The sequence below is a fragment of the Perca fluviatilis genome, chromosome 6, assembly GCF_010015445.1.
Source record: "Perca fluviatilis chromosome 6, GENO_Pfluv_1.0, whole genome shotgun sequence".
Lineage (NCBI taxonomy): Eukaryota > Metazoa > Chordata > Actinopteri > Perciformes > Percidae > Perca > Perca fluviatilis.
In genome coordinates, this window is record NC_053117.1 from 23,775,899 (window position 1) to 23,791,543 (window position 15,645).

Sequence of the window (15,645 nt, forward strand, 5' to 3'; positions counted from 1 at the left end):
GATGTTTATGCTACTACTTTCTTTTCAGATGGAACTGTGAAAAGTTAAGTATTTTGGCAGGAAATGTGAACCACAGCTCTCAAAGTAAGCTTATGCTTATATGGTGTAAACAAATCTGCATTTAAAGGTGGTGTTAAATTGTAACAGTCCACTCTGTTTTGAACAGAAACTTAATCTGTGTGACTGATTAGGATATTAGGTGATACAGAATGTGGGTACATGAGATGTGGTAAAATTCTTACCAAGTTTGCTTTGGCGTGACCACCTTCTGCTGTGTTTATGTTTAGCCTCTGGTCATTTTTCCTCTCTCTGTGCTTTTCCAACAGATAGCGACCCAGATTGCAGTACTGATAGCCAAGGTGGCCCGTCTGGACTGCCCCAGGCAATGGCCAGAGCTCATTCCCATTCTTCTCGAGTCCGTGAAGGGTCAGGATGGCTTGCAGCAGCACAGGGCACTGCTAACCTTCTATCATGTCACCAAAACCCTAGCATCCAAACGTCTGGCGCAGGACAGACGACTTTTCCAGGATGTAAGTCCACAGTTTAAGCAATTTGTCAGTTGTTGTGTCTCCACTCTCAGATTGTAAGAGGTACTTATCAATAGTCATTGTACTACCTACAGTAGATGGATATCGTCACGCACCTAGTTTAGAGAAGCAGGACTCCTGACATGGAAGCTAAGCAATGTACTGCTGTGGACGGGACCACACAGCAACACTTATTTTAGCCACCTAAAAGAGCCCACCCAAAAAAACTTTTGTATCTCATTGCTTGTCATTTTTGGTCATACATTATTCCTCTCTGGCTTTTTGTTCTCTGCACGTGATGCAGTAGCTGTGCACACCAGAAAACAAGGTGACTTTAGGTCAATAAGTAAAGAAAAATAAAACTTGAACTCTGTCTACTGAACTTTGCAGCTTTGCTCTCTTCTTTCTTTTCTTGCATTTTGCCCTCTTGACTTTGTCATGTTCCTTTTTTACTCCCTTTTTCCCCGCAACACCTTATGAATAGATGAATAGCAAGATTATCTTGATAGTTGCAGGTTTTTTAGTTTCACGCTTTGCCTGTAGGAGATGCTGTTTAACTGCTGTATGAGATGTGTCAAATCGAAGATCCATGGCAGCCAGATTCTCTTTGCATGCATGTGTGTCTGTTTTCATATATGACTGGAGCGAGATTGAAGTTTTTAGGAATTGATTTGTTTGTGTTGCTAGTTATGTGTGTAAGAGAGATTGAGTTAGGAGAGCTTTTTGTGTGTATTAATGTTTCTTTCAAAGAGGTAATGAATTAAGCAAATGCCATCCATGGTTTAAAGAAACATAAGACTTAAGCAGAAAAATAGTCGTGAAGAGAAGGGGTTTAGGGGAATAAGATATCAAACAGACCAACAGAGAGACGACCGAGACCAACTTAGGGAGAATTAGAGTGACAGAGACAGATCAGTAGACATCAAAGGCAGTGGCTGAGACCAAATAGTTGGATGGTGTGCAGAGGCATCCTCTATGCCAAAATGTGTGCCCTTAGGCAATACGAGGAACAAAGGCAGTCTGAGCCCCGTTAAACAGTCCAGTTTTTAAATGATGCACTGATGACTTTGATGCTAAATGGTTTCATAAAAGTTACCTTTGATATTTATTCACAGAAATGTATCAGCATTGGACAGCAAATATCTCCATTTCTAAGCTCCCTCTTTTACCCTTTATGTTCACACTGTTTTTGTGTCACCCTATTTAGCACAGGCATAATGTGTACAAGTACTGTTACGTGTGTGTGGGTGTTAGAGTGTGTCTGCATTGACGGCAGTACATTTCCTAGCTCTTTGTTTTACTGGCCCACTTGCTGAGGCTTAAGCGGGATTTATGCTTCTGCGGGGCTCTACTCAGAGCTTACGCCGTAGCCTACGTAAGTGGCCTGAAGTTTATACCTGTGTGCTGGTGTCTAGTTTGTTCTAGCGTATGTCTTTAAGAGAATGGCAGAGCTGGCATGTGTGTATGCGTGGGGAGTGTGTGGTAGAGCGAATGAGAGAGCAACAGCATAGCCTCGGGGAAGGAACTTGTTTTGGTGGAATACTGTATGTGTACGTTCAAAGGTTATTTTAGTCGTGCAACAGAAATCTCAGATTCTACAGATAGTCTAGCTAGCGGTTTTGATTTACCCTGCAGAGATCTGAGTAGCAGTTAACCATAGTCCTCATAAATCGACCAGAGTTTAAAATTACAAGACAAAGAAAACGGAAGGTAACCGACATCCGGCTGAAAAGAGTGACATCCGGCTGCACCGGAGCAATCCCGGATGTGGAACGTCGTGGATATAGACTACGAAGAAGGAGAACCTGGAAATGAGTAGGAGGAAATGCAACACTACCAAGCCACAGCAGAGTGGATCTAACACACTGTTGTGGTCTGCGTTGCTGCAACGTATAGTTAAATTTTTTGAGAGGTGCACGTCAGGCTACGGCGTAGGGTTCTGTGGCATCGATTTAACAACGGACCATAAATTGGGCTTTAAGCTGTGAACTCAACTCAATCGCCAGACAGAGCTAAACAGATAGTGGGAGAAAAAGGTAAAGAGGGGGATGATTAAAAAAAGAAGGTGTGGTTGTGTAGGAGAAAAGGTGATTTGAAGTAACCAATGGCTGCTAGTCACAGGAGGAGAATATGTTAAGAAGTAATGGTGTAAAGATAAAATTGAGGCTGTAGTTCAAGGAGAAGGAGGATGCAAGTGGGAGACTTTTAGAAGTCTCAGCAAGTCTGTCAACCCTGATTCCGACAGGCTGGTTGGTGTCAGTTGCTGTCATCATCCATTGTATATACTGTATATCTGGTGTTCCCCAGAGGCTAGTGGCACATGTACTATAATATTTAAACACACATTTGTGTTACTTTACTGACTACCAACACAACCCCCAAAAAAAAACACAGAGCGATGCAGCAAAATATATATATTTTTTTCTGTAACAAGACTAAGATCCAAACACTTACAGAATCTGCCAAAAAATGTTGTGCCTTTTTTAAATACATTTTATTTTTGCCCTCAGAATAGTATAATGATCTCTTAACACAGCAATTGTATTTATGAATCTTCAACCCAGATCACCAACGTTTTTCTGTTCTCCTCATGCTGTATGGCTTACATGAGACTGCATTCTTGTAACAGAGTTGTCTGATAATACTACACTGTAGTGTGCTTTCTTTAAAAAAGGTGATAATTGAATGTAAATTGCATTTTCTATAAAAAAAAGTGGTACAGATGTTTAGAGTTACCACTTTTTTTAAATACTTTTTTACAAGAAAATGTCAGCATACATTTCTAAAACCTTGTGGCGTAAAGACCCTGCATTGTTGTAAAGACCCTGCATTGGGGTGTTGAGCTTATTTGCTTTTTGTGACTTTCTAAACATGCAGTAAGTTTAGAGAGAATGGGGCAGGTGTTTGTCTTTGCGCTTTTGAGTAGCAATGTAGGGGCAATATCCCACCAGATGGGTATTCACAAGCAGATTGTCAAATGAAATGAACTGCGCTTTTTATGGAAGACATTTGGTTCTCGAGTTCTTCCTCCTGGAATAGGGAATCAGCTTGCAGATAGAGAAAGCGGTTAGCTTTTTGAAATTTGCCCCTCTGTTGTATCTGTCTGCAGTTGGGAAAAGGAACAGATCTTACACACAGATAATGCAACTATAAAGCTTACAGACAGACAGACAGACATTTCCCACATGGGTGGGGAACATGAATGATTCTTAGAGGCATCGGAATTCTCTCTTGAATGATTCATCACAAGACTCATTAATTGGAATTCCGATGGTTCCCCAATCTCCAGCAGTCAGCTCAAAACCCGACCGCTTTGCTTTGGGTGGCCGACTACTTTAAAAATATAACATTGGAGCCTTAATTGACATACTTTTGGTTACCAGGAGTGGGGACTGAGGCTGTCAATTCACTTATATGAAGTTACATGTTATGGAGATGGAAGCTGTTGTCAGGAGACTCCAGTTTACCACTCTAGTTTGTGGTGAAGGTTACGTTTTCAGGTGTGGCAAGCTGTGGCGGTAGTTCTTGTTGTGCTGTTTCATAATGATTTTCAGTGCAGTGTCACCTGGGGCCTTGATGGGTCAGTAATTTGCACCAAGCTTTGAAAAGCCTCAGCTTCAGCCATTAATGATCAAGTCTTCTTCAATCATGTGAAAAACACACCTGTTCTGCGATTGTCTGTTTTGTGCTTGCTAGCAAACAGCAGGTGCAGATGGTTGGTTAACCATCATCTACTAACTTATGTTTAAATCAATCTTCCTAAGATTATTTGATTAATTTCCTGTAGGGAAAAAGGATTACAGACTAAATCAGACTCATTTACCGGAATGATGCCCAGATATTGTATATTAGCTATTTTAAACATGTTTCTGAATACTGAGACAAAAGTGTTTCAGAAGTTATTTGAAGAAACTTGTGTTGGTTGTGCCATGATTACGGTCTCTGGTTGGATGATTGTAATTTCACGACACCTTTATTTCACCATTAAACGATGGTGGCAGGGCTATATGTATACTTGTTTGCAATCTGCGAGTGTGAAAAACTGGCAATGTCTGCGTGGTGTGAAAAGAATTAGGGAGGTGACAGCTAATTCAAAAATTTGATTTATGTCAGACTTCAAGATTATACAGACTCATGCTTAAAGAGGCGCTATGCAGTTTTCTTCAGCAATTTCTTTGCTTTTTGCTCGCAGGTTTCTATATAGAGCTCCCCCTACAGCTTTGGAATAGATATTTGGCAGCTCCTATGTTTACTTGTGTCTGACTCCTCGCTCGTTCAGTCTGCCGTTTCCTTTTTCTCTGTTCCTCAGACAATGCTTTCCTAGCTTTCTGCTCCTTTTTAGCCAGCTCAGCCATGACAATAGTGTGAAAAACTCCATCGCTACCTTGTTAGCTGGTTCCTGAATGGGCATACTGTATGTGTGCAGTGCCGTGAAGCAATTTGTTACATTGCGAAACCTGATATCACCTGATACTTCCTGACGCTGAGGCCAGTGGCTCGCCGGCCAAAGTTGCAAGGGTGTTTTTTCCGCTCAAAGGCTCTAGGGGGAAGCGACATGTCATATAACCATTCCAATGACTCCGAAGCTGTTCAGTTAAGGTAAATTAAGCTAAAATAAAACTGCATAGTAGCCGCTTTAAAAGTACCTTGTGAAGGTTTTGCAGTTCTTTTTGGAATAATTTTATAGAGTAGGAAATGCATTCAACATGTAAATCCCGTTGTCCAGTACACACAAATGTGCAAGTCACAGTGAGACATAAGGAGGTAATCCTGTGGCCCTCTGGAAGAAACAGAGGAGGGGGTGACAAAACTGAAATCTCCAACTCAGGACACCTTTAGACTGATTTCATTGCCTCCGGCATGAAAAGATGGTTAGGAAGCAAACGCACCTTAGTAAGCCTCATAGCATTTGTAAATCTACCCACGCATCATTTGTAGGTATATGCAGTTGAGCAATCTGACACACTTTGGGTGATGATGGCGCAGTGGATATGACCCATGCCTATGGTGTGGGAGATCCGGGTTCGATTCCCACTGCGATACATCAACCTTTGTGTCCCTGACCCAAGACACTTAACCCCTAGTTGCTCCAGAGGTGTGCAATCTCTGATATATAGCAATTGTAAGTCGCTTTGGATAAAAGCGTCTGCTAAATGACATGTAATGTACTTTGGCCATATGGAAAAAAAGTTAAAACTACCATATATCTCATAGAAAACAGAAAACCAAGAGCGAGGAAGTCAAAATAAGAATTGAGATTGCTTCCTAAACTTGGTTCATCACTTTTGGGTACCATTTGTTGAATTAGTGTGGTATCCGAGGAGTAGAAAGTGCCAAACTCTAGAGAAATATCTCCAAATAAGAAACTTGCCAGCCTTGCAGTTTTCAGTAAAGAATCTATCAAAGCCTATTCTGTGCTGTCAAGTTAGGGATTTCTCTTTTAGGAGGTGTACGTCACCAACCTAACCACTGGTTCTCAGATTTTTCCTACTTGACACTTAAAGTGATGGTTTGGAGTAATTTCACCCTAGGGTCCTTTGCTGCCCACCAGGGCCAAACACCCTCCAGAGCTTTTTCACCTGGGTCGAACATTGGGAGAGTTAGCGTAGAGTAGCGTTATCAGCTGAATAGCTTAGCGCAGGGGCTAATGGATCCAGTGATGTATCTCGTAAATGACCCCACTAATAATGCCCGAAATGATACCAAACTTCTACACTAGTACAAATAGTTTATTTACTCATAAAACGATGGATTGGAAAGTTTGTAAGTACACCAGAAGTGTATGTAAATAACACTTGCCTGTTTGCCTCTCGTCTCTGCTGCTGCTGCTACCTAATGGGCAATAAGAGTGCTTAGGGCCGTCTACAAATTACAACACCGAAAAGAGATGCAACAAAAATATTTATTAATTTAACTTTTTTTTTTTTAAGTAAGTGCTGTAGTATAACTTGCAGTAGACAAGTTATAATTGAGGGAAGTTTGGAGACATTACCTTATTTAATCATTAAATTAATAAATATTTTTGTTGCATCTCTTTTCGGTGTAGTAATTTGTAGACGGCCCTAAGCACTCGTCTAACTGCCGGCAGCAGCAACCACAGCAACAGCAGAGAGCAGAAGCCAGCAGGCAAGTGATATTTACATACACTTCTGGTGTACTTACAAACTTTCCAATCCATCGTTTTATGAGTACATAACCTATTTGTACTAGTGTAGAAGTTTGGTATCATTTCGGGCATTATTAGTGGGGTCATTTACGAGATGCATCACTGGATCCATTAGCCCCTGCGCTAAGCTATTCAGCTGATAACGCTACTCTACGCTAACTCTCCCAATGTTCGACCCAGGTGAAAAAAGCTTCTGGGGGGGTGTTTGGCTCGAGGTCATGGTGCAAAGGACCCTAGGGTGAAATTACTCCGAACCATCACTTTAAGTGTTACCCACAACATATAGTTCTGCTGTCAAGGAGTTGTTCAGTTCCTTTCTTTTGAAATGTAGTGTTATCCAAAGACTTATTTTCACGTGGGGCATTTCCTTAATCAGGGTGCAGACATTTCTTATATTTAGCCACCATTTTTGAATAGTAACTGAAATGTACTGTTTACCCTTTTCTGTTCTGTTTATTCTTTTTATGAAAACACTGACCAAAGCATAATCCAAAGCTCATTATTGTGCCATGGCAGATTTATATTATCTGAGCTACTGCGCCAGACTATACAATACACCGTTGATGGGACAGAGTACTTTTGTCTACCTTTTTGATGATCTTGTTTTGCCTCTACAGGAAAATGCCTTCATGGAAGAAAATGTGACTTGAATGTCCCTCTTTGCCCCTTTTGTTTGTTCTATGTGAGTGTATTATAAGTAAGGGCTTTTGTATTTGCCTTGGCATCAGTGTAACTGAGTGACTCTGACGTTATAGGTGCTGTTTGCACACGTTAAACTGGTGCGCAGATACACTTGTGATTCATGTGTTCATGAGAATGACCTTATTGCCTTTTGTTGAAAGTGTAATCACTAGAGATGCACCGATTACAACTTTCTCAGCCGATACCGATTTTAGCCGATTCGATTTCATTTTTTCTAACCACTTTACAGCACACACAAATTTATTTTCTATCTTTTCTTTAATAGAAAATTTTACATTTTGCATAGAACATTTTTGAACAGATAATCGATCGCTATAAAATAGAACTATAAATTACTCCTGGTGTGGGAAATTAATACACATTTAAAGTGCAATGTTATGGAAGAACCATTTCTTTCTTTTCACATCCAATATCCAACAATTTTTTTTTTTTTATATATTTAGCAAACTAAACTTCTGTATGTATGAAAACAGGGAAAATGGGTAATGGCAATAAAATAATATATAAATAACAAATAAAAATAAAATAAATATAGCCTTAATGCAGTATAAAGATATTTCTCAAAACACACACATGCATCCCCACTAACCTGGAAAGCGTTTTAAACAGTAACGTTAATACAGCGTGTCGGAGGAATACAACGTCTCTTTTTCTTTCTTTTTTTTTTTTTTTATTAACCCAGCGTCTCCTACAGTGGCCAGCGGGGTGGCAGAGGGACCACAGCGTTTGCTAACGTTAGCTTCTTGTCTCATCTGGGGTCTGATAAACAGTAAATTCATCAAAGTCAGTGTGCCCAACGCTATTTTCCGGCCGGTCAATCGGTGCATCTCTAGTAATCACTAATGCAAAATAGTTTGATGTGTGATTGACTGTACTGTTTATGTGTACGTTGGCAGCTGGCGTCGGGAATCTACAGCTTTGCATGCTCCCTGTGGAGCCATCACACCGACTGCTTCCTCCAGCAGATCTATGCCAGAGATGAGGCTGGAGCGCTCAGCTCACTGGAGAGGACGCTGCTCTCTCTTAAAGGTAGCAACATTTTGCACACATGCAAACTCAGTCATGCCTATACACACACGACACAACTGCATTCACATGCAAAGGGGTGCAGAGATCTATAAATACAAAATGGTGAATAAACCATGGCATTAAATACCTGACTGCATATCACATTGCATTTATCACATGATTCCACCTATTGACATACACTTAATGAACCCTCTGGAGTTGAGAGCTCCGCCGCCATAGCTCAGCAGGATAAAAATAAATGTCATGTATTAAGATTAATAGCTTCAAATTGACAACAGTATCAGAGTATGCCAAAATGATCTGTGTCTGAAAACAGAACCCGGAGGGTTAAGCATACAAGTTGTGAACTTCTGGAAATATTCATATGTGCTGCTACCTTTTTGAAATATCAATTAATACTATTATTAGAAGGGTTAGGTACTGAAACCTGGTGCAAACGGCTGGTATCTACCAGACTGAATGACAAAGCAGCTCTCTGGTGCTCCGAAACGGTAGTTACAGACAACAGAGTTAACACTACACTTGACTTGGCAGCAGGTAACGTTAGCCTATTGTTGGCAGCTAAAGACACAGAGTAGACTAGCTCCACTAATTGAGTTGTCGGAGAAACGACACCAACGGGAATTAGTGATGCGTTCATTTGCACCTGTAAGCTCATTGTGCACTCGGTTATTGTGAAATACCCTTCTGTCGTTTAGTAGTTATTTTTGTCATTTAACAGCAATTGACTGATGAAATAAGTTATTGTTATAATCTAATGTTATTACATTTTATATAATCCTTTAAAGTTGACCATATGGCCTTAGCAATAAACAAGCCGTTCTTTAATGTCACAGACTGTTGTTTTGTGCTCTTCATTTTTTATAGTATCGCTTCATGCAACTTTTAGTCACCGGTATTGGGGTAAAAACCAAACAACAACACCAAACCCTAATTATTAGTTACATTTGTAATTGGCGACAATCCTGCATACATATATATTTTTTCTTTCTACCCCTCTCAGTGCTTCGCAAGTTGACAGTCTTCGGATTTCAAGAGCCACAACAGAATATGGAAGTGATGGTGAGTCTTAATTTATTTCAACTGTGGCTGTTAAGAACCTCACATATTTTTTGAAAAGCTGATATTTTTGCTGTTGGTTTTTTGATTTGAAATTGACTCCAATCACAGTGTGCGATATGTGGATGGCTGTGAAGATTGAAAGTGCCTTAAGCCTTTTTCTGTTAAGAGTCAAGAGTTCTCTATGAGCTCTTCTCATGCTTTCAGTGTGAAGAAAGTCCAACTCCTTGAAACTGTTCATTTAATTTATTCTAAATCTTTCTGGTCAAAAAAAAAAATCTTAAGCATGTGTCTGGATATAGTTTTGGTTCCCCCATGGCTTTGAGTTAATGGAATCCTTTGCACAAAATGCCCCAGGCCTGTTAACTGCAGCTGCACATTCTGACTTTCTGTTTTGCCAATCAAAGTTTGGTGAAAGTCAATGTTTTAGAAAATAGTAAAAGGTAAGAATGTGACTTTTCCTTTTTAAAAAGTATTATTTTTTTATTATAATCTAAAGAAACATACACTTGGATTGTGATTTGTCATAATTAATGTAGAAATCTTCAGGGTTAGGTTGAGCACTGAAACATTTATTTCAGCAGTCCAGTCTATAATAAAGCTAAATGCTCTGATACATTCAGGATTCACTTGTCTATCAGAGGACAGAAGCTTGAGTTGACACCTCTGTGGCCTTTAGGCGCACTACTTTCAGGCTTTTACTACAGTGCACTATGTAACACCGGAAGGATTTACTTGTTGTCAGTCTGCTGAAAAATGAAACCTAACAGGCAGAAATGCTCTTAATTGATTGAAGTCACTGTTGCCGTATGTAGATCACTATTCAAAAGTTTGGAATCACCTGCCACAAAGCTTGAATGGGTACAGTCAGATGGCTGAGAGGACGACTATACATGTTTGAATGGTCTTTTATGCTTTTAGGTTGTAGAAAGTCCTCTTTACAAATAGATGTGTATTTTGTCTAAAGGGTTTGCAAAAAAAGTAATGTTTTGTACATGGAGAACAAAACGTTGTACAATGGTTCAACCTGACGGTCAAGTGATAGGGCAGAAAGAGACAAAGATACCAATGAGCTACAGTACAATAAGATTATAGAAAATCACCAGTCATTCGTAAAATAAATTGGACGCTTAGCAATCAAAATATGTGCAGATTTAAATAGGAATAGTTTCCTATTTTGGTGTCATGTGCACAATAATGCCCATAACAAGCTGGAATTAACAGGTGTGTTTCTTTAGCAAAGCTACTGTATTCTTTAAACTTCACAATAGGGCTTTGACTTTTGCCCAAAAATCTTATTCGAAGTTCGTTTGTATATTAATATTTGAATATATTCGAATATTTATTAATAATATTTTGACCATTAAATGCCTTCAGTTTAAAAATAAAATAAAAGTCAGACCCTGGATTAAACACAAACAGTATGCTTTCGACAGGAAGTTCGGAGCTTTCACCGTAGCCTACGTAAGTGGTCTGATGTTTATACTTGTGTGCTGGTGTGTGCGTCGAGCCAGTGTGTGTGGGCGGTGTTGCCAACGTAGCGACTTTTTTTTCACAAAAGCGACTAGCGACAAATCTGGCGACTTTCTGTAGAAAAGACGCCAGCGAGCACGCAATGTATTTCTCTCCTGTCGCCGCCGAAACAGTCACCTTTCTCTTCTGTTGTGTGACTGAGGAGCAGCCCTGCCCTCCCCTCTGTGCTCTCTCCTCATGTGCAGCAGCACTGAGCAGGCAGGTAGAAAGGGGAGAAGGGACAGGGTGCGGCGCCGGTGTAGGTAGGAGAGACAGCGGAACGCGATGGGAGAAAGAGGCCGCTGATCTGGCCTGGCCCTGGGCGAGCCTGCCTTCTTTGAGAATTAGGGGGGAATGCAACGCTACCGAGCCACGGCCGAGAGACGTGAGTCGCCGCGACGTATATTTACATTTTGAAATGCGTGAAAAAGCCTCGGAATCTGAACTGTAAACAACGTTTACAAGCAAACGCATAAAAATAATGCCCATAACAGGTTCGAATATTAAGGGCTGGCTAATATTCGTTCGAATATCATTATTTTTTTTAATATTCGAATGATATTCGAATAACGAAGTTCGGAGTCAAAGCCCTACTTCACAATAGTAATGGAAGGTCAGTCTAGGGTTGGAGCACCATTGGAAATGGATCAGGGAATATCAGCTGAACATACTATGGACTTACAAATCACAGTTTAAACCTATTCAGTCTAACCACTGAGTAGCAGAGGATCCAAGGAAAAACTGCTACCCTTATTTAAAGCCCAGTTGATAATAATGATCTAGCGTCATTTCTGCTTTTCTGGTTTAAACACTCAAACATGCAGAAAGTCAGTTTTATTATTATACATTGCATAGTATGTATTCAAATGGTTGAACAAAACATACAATTTGCCACCATTGTGGCAGAATTGCTTGGTATACTTTATCATAAAAATGTTTGACATGTATAGACTGCATTGTTCATCACAATAATTAATAATGAAAACAAGTGTTGCCAGAAAGACTGTCCATTTTATCTTAAAGTATCCTTGAGATACATTATACAGTCATAGATGGTCAGTAAGTTGCTACTGTGCTCTATCTGTCTCTCTATTATTTTTTTTCTTTCTCTCTGTCAACCAGGAGATGGAAAGGACATTTTATGACAGAAGGAATTCTGTTTACTGTACTCTATTATTCCTCTAATGAGACCACTTTTAGCTTGCAGGCTGAAGGTTGTGTAATGGATGAAATAGTCACATTAAAATGTAATTTGCCCTGAGCTGTCCCTGGTTATTCCAACTCAGTGAGCAGAAGAAATGATTTGGAGTTAATATTTCATGTTTAGATGTTTATGCTGTTATTATCTCAGACTCACTACCTTCTATTTTAGCTTGTTGATACTTTTATTTCAATTTATTATTCAGCTGATGGTGTGTTAACAGAGAAATCTCACAGTGAACCCAGCTCTTTTCCCAACATTCAGGTCATTGGCTATACCTCATACTGTTGTAAAATAAAATCATTCTTCTTTTTTTGTACTTAATGCCCTCTCCACTCAGAATTGGGTTTTGCGTATTGTTGCTTCACTTGGACATAGAATAATGTATGTGCAGTGAAGGCTATTTTCACGTCCATCTGCTGAAGGGGGAAAGTTTCTCAGTGCTCACTTTAATTCTGAATTCAACATGAATGTTCATGCATGATTTTGTGACATCACAACTAAGTTAGAAGCCAATCATGATCCAATATGCAGCTCACACTTAAATGGTATGTAGAAACTTGAACACTGTGAAGGAGGAGTCCTATTGTGCCTTGGTCTCTTTCAAATTTATTTCACTGCTTACAACAGCAGGTGGTGTAATCGTGTGGCTTTCACTTGTCTCTTTGGCTGCTGTATAGAAAAAAACAAACAAAAAATGTACTGTACTCCAGTTGTTTCAGGCCGAGACTTGGCTAGATCCTGGAGTGCCGGTGCCATTAAACGGTCTTTGTCTGTGTGCAGATATGATGGAAACATTGTGCTTCACAATGAATCATGCGCAAGTTGAAGGAGCTGATGGGATAACATTTCACTGGAATTGTACCTTGTGCAATTTCATGTGACAAATTCGTTTTTGCTCCTCTTGTCTCTGTACATCTCTGCACAAAGTGGAGTCCTATAGCCTCAAGTCTCAAGTCAAGTGGGTTTTATTGTAGGGGTGGTACGGTTCACAAAACCCACGGTTCGGTTCGTATCACGGTTTTAGGGTCACGGTTTTATATATATATTTATATATATACATATACTTCAGCATATGATATATAGCTAAAATTAGCATATTGAATGCATGTTGCACAAAACATGCACACAGTGGCAGTTCTATATATTGTTTTATTTCATCATAGGTACCATGAAATCAAAAATGTTCCCACACACCAGACTATAAACGACGCTGGCGCATCCTACAGCTCTGGGCAGCCTCTCTCCCACTTGACATTTCTGCACGTGACGTGACCTGCAGCGGCACCCCACTCCACTTGAGGAGCGGTCGGCTCGGTGTCTCTCAAAATCTGACGAAAATCTTTTAAACTGACCTTTGTCGATCTGAAATGAAGACAGATTCAGCAACTGCGTGGCCTATTTCTTGCTTAAAATGTTTTCAGAAACACGTTTCGGTGAAATATTTTAGTACAATATGAGATCGTACTCTGAACGAGCCGCCATGACAGTCTGTTTTGAAATTAGGGACCAGCCAGACCCATGTGACGCGATCGTCCAATCAGCTCCCATGGGTTGCGTTTGTCACGCCCATCCCGCTCGTAATTTCCAGTTAGTGTTTTAACATATGCGTATAAAGTGGGCACTACGGCAATAAGAGGTTAGTGCAGCTTAACAGTGTACTGACGAACCGTGCGGTACAAACATGCTCCGAACCGAGACTAGCGAACCGAGCGGTTCGGGTGTTTTTTCATGAACCGTACCATCCCTATTTTATTGTCATTTCAACCATATACACTTTATACAGTGAAACGAAACATTTCACTATGGATCAAGTGGTGTTATACATATAAAATGTATAAAAAAACAACATAAAAACGACATTCGAGACATGCTACATTTAGTGCACACAAATTATAGACTATACATAAAGTGCAATTACTACTTAAAGTAGAGCATTTAAGACAGACAAGGGACAGGAAAGACCACACAAGACAGGGCATAAGTAGACTTGTAACGGAGCACTGATTGTTATTCATGAGAAGAGGTGTGTGTGTGTGTGTGTGTGTGTGTGTGTGTGTGTGTGTGTGTGTGTGTGTGTGTGTGTGTGTGTGTGTGTGTGTGTGTGTGTGTGTGTGTGTGTACACAGACAGACAGACAGACAGACAGACAGACAGACAGACAGACAGACAGACAGACAGACAGACAGACAGACAGACAGACAGACAGACAGACAGACAGACAGACAGACAGACAGACAGACAGACAGACAGACAGACAGACGGTACGGGCCAAAAGTTTGGACACACCTTCTCATCCAATGCCATTTCTTTATTTTCATGACTATTTACATTGTAGATTCTCAATGAAGGCATCAAAACTATGAATGAACACATATGGAATTATATACTTACCAAAAGTGGGGTTGGGATTTTTTAATATTAATGGGGTTGGGACCATCAGTTGTGTTGTGCAGAAGTCAGGTTGATACACAGCCGACAGCCCTATTGGACAACTGTTAGAATTCATATTATAGCAAGAACCAATCAGCTAAGTAAAGAGAAACGAGTGGCCATCATTACTTTAACAAATGAAGGTCAGTCAGTCCGGAAAATTGCTAAAACTTTGAATGTGTCCCCAAGTGCAGTCGCAAAAACCATCAAGCGCTACAACGAAACTGGAACACATGAGGACTTCCCCAGGAAAGGAAGACCAAGAGTCACCTCTGCTGCTGAGGATAAGTTCATCCGAGTCACCAGCGTCAGAAATCGCAAGTTAACAGCAGCTCAGATTAGAGAACAGATGAATACCACACAGAGTTTTAGCTGCAGACACATCTATAGAACAACTGTTAAGAGGAGACTGCGCAAATTAGGCCTTCATGGTCAAGTAGCTGCTAGGAAACCACTGCTAAGGAGAGGCAACAAGCAGAAGAGATTTGTTTGGGCCAAGAAACACAAGGAATGGACATTAGACCAGTGGAAATCTGTGCTTTGGTCTGATGAGTCCAAATTTGAGATCTTTGGTTCCAACCGCCGTGTCTTTGTGCGATGTAGAAAAGCTGAACGGATGGATTCTACATGCCTGGTTCCCACCGTGAAGCATGGAGGAGGAGGTGTGATGGTGTGGGGGTGCTTTGCTGGTGACACTGTTGGGGATTTATTCAAAATTGAAGGCATACTGAACCAGCATGGCTACCACAGGATCCTGCAGCGACATTCCATCCCATCCGATTTGCGTTTAGTTGGACCATCATTTATTTTTCAACATGACAATGACCCCAAACACACCTCCAGGCTGTGTAAGGGCTATTTGACCAAGAAGGAGAGTGATGGAGTGCTGCGCCAGATGACCTGGCCTCCACAGTCACCGGACCTGAACCCAGTCGAGATGGTTTGGGGTGAGCTGGACCGCAGAGTGAAGGCAAAAGGGCCAACAAGTGCTAAGCATCTCTGGGAACTCCTTCAAGA

At 40.6% G+C, this 15,645-nt stretch overlaps 1 protein-coding gene across 2 annotated transcripts in view; it reads left to right on the plus strand.

Annotated features, from left to right (window-relative positions):
- ipo11 (importin 11) overlaps positions 1-15,645 on the plus strand; it is a 152,132-nt gene that overhangs the window by 21,574 nt on the left and 114,913 nt on the right. For both annotated transcript variants that reach the window (XM_039803178.1, XM_039803179.1), the window contains 3 exons: positions 327-530; positions 8,292-8,424; positions 9,428-9,486. In XM_039803178.1, the coding sequence (XP_039659112.1) occupies positions 327-530; positions 8,292-8,424; positions 9,428-9,486 (396 nt within the window). The remainder of the gene's footprint in view (positions 1-326; positions 531-8,291; positions 8,425-9,427; positions 9,487-15,645) is intronic.